The sequence below is a fragment of the Monoraphidium neglectum genome (assembly GCF_000611645.1).
Source record: "Monoraphidium neglectum strain SAG 48.87 unplaced genomic scaffold scaffold05132, whole genome shotgun sequence".
Lineage (NCBI taxonomy): Eukaryota > Viridiplantae > Chlorophyta > Chlorophyceae > Sphaeropleales > Selenastraceae > Monoraphidium > Monoraphidium neglectum.
In genome coordinates, this window is record NW_014008498.1 from 1 (window position 1) to 3,544 (window position 3,544).

Below are 3,544 nucleotides of genomic sequence, written 5' to 3' on the forward strand. Positions count from 1 at the left end.
GGGCGCGGGCGGCGGCAAGGCCACAAGCAGTGGCGGCGGCAGCAGTCAGACGATCATGGGCAAGCCCAGTGAGTGGCAACCGGCAGTTATCCATTGCTTGGTGTTGCAAAGTGGTTGTCCAGCACCATGGCGTCGCATCGCACGACACCCTGTGCTCCGCGCTGGCGTCGTTGGCCCCACCTCCGGGTCCAACGCCTCCCACCAGTGGGCAGCCCCCTCCCCTGCCAACCACGTCCCAACCGCCCTCAACCGCCCGCCACACAGAGGCCGTGGTGATCAAAGACCTGCTGGGGGGCAGGCCGCAGCCGCGCGTTGTGCACCAGCAGCGGCCCAGGACACCCCCACCACCCCGCGCGGTGCAGCCGCCCCAGCGGCCGCAGCCCTCGCCACCGCCGGCGAGCGTCGCGTCGGCGCGCCAGCAGGTAGCGCAGCCGCAGCAGCAGTCGCCGGCATTGCAGCGGCAGCCGCCGTCGCAGCCGCAGCCAAGCTGGCTGCTGCCAGCCCCGCCAAAACGCTCGCCCCCGCCGCCCCAGCAAACGCCATCGCAGCAGCGGCAGCCGCAACAGAAGCAGCAGCTCTCCAAACCCGCGGCAATGGTGGCGGATCAGGCGGCGCAGCGGTTACAGCAGAAGATCCAGCAGCGGCAGGCGGAGCTGGAGCAGCTGCTGGCGCAGCAGCAGCAAGGGCAGAAGCAGGGGCAGCAGCAGCAGGGCAGTAATAGGCACCAGCAGGTCCACAAGCAGGTTCGGATGCAGGAACAGCAGCAGGAGCAGGAGCGTAAGCATGTATACAAGCAGCAGCAGGATGCGCGGCAGCAGATTCAGATTCAGAAGCAGCAGCAACAGCAACAGCAGCAGCAGCAGCAGCAGCAGCAGCAGCAGCAGCAGACGCTGCAGCAGCTGCAGCAGACGCTGCAACAGGTCAAGAAGCGGCCCTGTCCGGACCAGAAGCCATCCCACAGCCCGGCATCCAAGAAGGCCGCCAAGATCAGGGCCAGCCTCAGCGGCTCGAGCGCCGGCAGCACAGCCTCATGCGCGCTGCTTGACCGCCCGGTGTCGCTGTCGTCGCCGACCGCCGTTGCAGGACGGGGGGCGCGGGCGCTGCCGGGTGCGGCGGGTCGGGGCGGTGGAGGGACCGTGCCGGCCAGCGGACGGTCGCTAATGCTGCTTGATAGACCCTTGGAGAAGGTGCGCAAGTGATGCAATGCAAGCTGACACACACGTTGTGATTCGTATGGTTTTGGTGGTTCACAAACATGGCGACGCTGATGTTGGATGCGTGGCCTGTCTCAGGGAAAGACCCCGCCGCCCCAGGCATTTTGGGCGCCATGGCGTCACTGGGTACATTTTGCTGCCATGCCAACAGTGTAATAATCCATGACGACAGTGTGCACAGTCATGACCAGGTGGCGTAACTTCCAGGCGGCGGGTCAGAGTGCGCTCAGCCACAGCAGGCCTGAACTACACTGGCTGACGGTACGCTGAGTACCGTAAGGTACTGGTCGAGGTCCAACATTGTGAGACAAAATAATAGCCAGGCTTGGCGCCAGCTTCCCCGTGGCCTACTGCTGTACCTGAGTACAAGGCTAGCTTCCAAGCGAACGGCACCGTCGATTTCTTGGAACTTGTACAATCATTGTTGTCGTGAAGGATTGAGCTTAGCCAGTGCTATTCGCGCGGACACTGCTCGAGCTGCGCAAACCAGCAGGTGAGCAGCTCAGCCATTCTGTGTGCTAATGACATCTTTGGAAGCAGAATGATTACAATTATGGCGGGATCAGTGCTTACAGGTGGCCATCGCGCCCCCACTTGCTGCGGTGCGCCTGCAGCGCTGCCCTCGCCTGCGTGCTCTTGCAGCTAAGCCCAACCCCTGTGCTGGATAGTATGACGGCGTTGACAACCCGTGCATGCATCATCACCTTGTCCCTGCCATCGCTGCCCAGGGTGCAGCTGAGTGTCTCAGCGTTGTCCGGCCACCCGCCTGTGTCACCCTGTCCCCGGGCCCTTGAGGCCACCTGCCGAGCGGCGAGCGCCGGCCCAGCAGGCCCCCGCGTGGACCCCTACTCGCGCGGCCAGGCTGCCCACCACTCGGGCCGCGGCCGCCGCCGCCGCGATGGCGCCGCCGCGCAGCGACGCCCCCGCCGCCGCCGCCGCCGCCCCCAAGGCCAAGGCGGCGCTCCCCACGGAGATGAAGCGCGACCGCCCCGGGATCGCGGTCGAGCCGCTCCCGAAGCGCCCCGTGCGCGGGCCGCGGCTGACGCTGTCGTACCTACTGCGCCTCGCCGCGTGGGAGCTGCTGCCGGAGCGGCCCCCGAAACGCATCTACCGCCCGCCTGCCGAGTATGCAGTCGAGAACGGCAAGGTCTACTTTTCTGACGGCATGGACGAGGACTACGAGCCCAACCTCTTCACCAAGGCCCTGGCAGTGGTCAGCCTCGGCCTCTACATCGGCATCCCCCAGATCCTCCTCACGCTCTTCGTCCTCTGCTTCTTCTACCCCTGGGCGCGCCTCGCCCTGCTGCTCGTCTCGGGGTCCGCTTTCCTGCCGCTGCGGCCGCTGGCGTGGCGGCGCGTGCTGGGCTCCTACCTGTTCCTCACGTGGCGGCGCTACTTCAAGTTCAGCTTTGTGTTTGATGAGTCACTCAACGCCTACAAGGATTACGTGATCGCCCAGTTCCCGCACGGCGCCTTCCCAGTGCGCTGCCGCGGGCGGCCGCGGGCCGCGGCAGATCGTGGGGACCGGCGCGGGCGCGTGGGTCGGGCGGCTGGCTGCGTGTGTGGGTCTGCTGCCTGATGCACATGCTGGGCCTCACACCATGGTGGGGCGGACATGACCCAGCCACGCCACACCCCCTCCTCCGACCCACCACTGCCAGATGGGCAGCCTGCTGAGCGGGACCTTCATGGCCACAGAGTACCCTGGTGCGCACCCCTGGGTGTGTGCATGCATGCAGTGGAGAGGCCAGGGGTTGGTGGCATCGGTGGTTGAGTGGTGGGTTGGCAGCTTACAGGATCAGTGAGGCCCGCTGGTCTGCCGTAACGCAGGCGATGTGACGGGGAACTCAGGCTGGGCGGCCGTTCCACCAGCCCACTGCCTCGCCGGTCCCCCCCCCCACACACACCAGAGTACAACTGCTACGCCCTGGCGGCCAACAACTCGTTCCTGGTGCCCATCTGGCGCCATGTCCACACCTGGCTCGGCACCATGGCCGCCACAGAGCGCAACTTCCGCCGCCTCCTCGCCCTCGGCACCCGCGTCGGCCTCCGCGCCGCCGCCAAGGCGGCCCGCAAGGCGGCCAAGGCCGCCGGGGAGAAGCCCGCGGCCAAGACCGCCGACGACAGCGACAGCAGCGACGACGACACGGCGGCGCCGCTCGCGGTCGGCGCGCCGGCGGACGCGGCTGCGAAGAAGACGCGGGTCGTGAAGCGCAACCCCCAGGGGGTCTCTATTGGCGTGATGGTGGGCGGCATTGCTGAGATGTACCTGCTGCACCCGGACTATGAGCAGATCAAGCTGATGGACCGGAAGGTGGGCGGGTGGGGGG

The 3,544-nt window shown here is 66.9% G+C and overlaps 2 protein-coding genes across 2 annotated transcripts; both read left to right on the forward strand.

Annotated features, from left to right (window-relative positions):
* Positions 1-593: 593 nt before the first annotated feature.
* Positions 594-1,199, forward strand: MNEG_15212 (hypothetical protein; the record flags this gene model as incomplete). The annotated part of the gene is made up of 1 exon (XM_014036316.1): positions 594-1,199. The coding sequence occupies one exon, from the start codon at positions 594-596 to the stop codon at positions 1,197-1,199; it is 606 nt and encodes a 201-aa protein (XP_013891770.1).
* Positions 1,200-2,112: 913 nt separating this feature from the next.
* MNEG_15213 (hypothetical protein) lies at positions 2,113-2,793 on the forward strand (the record flags this gene model as incomplete). Its single annotated transcript, XM_014036317.1, has 1 exon — positions 2,113-2,793. One exon carries the CDS (start codon positions 2,113-2,115, stop codon positions 2,791-2,793), a length of 681 nt encoding a protein of 226 aa, XP_013891771.1.
* Positions 2,794-3,544: the final 751 nt, after the last annotated feature.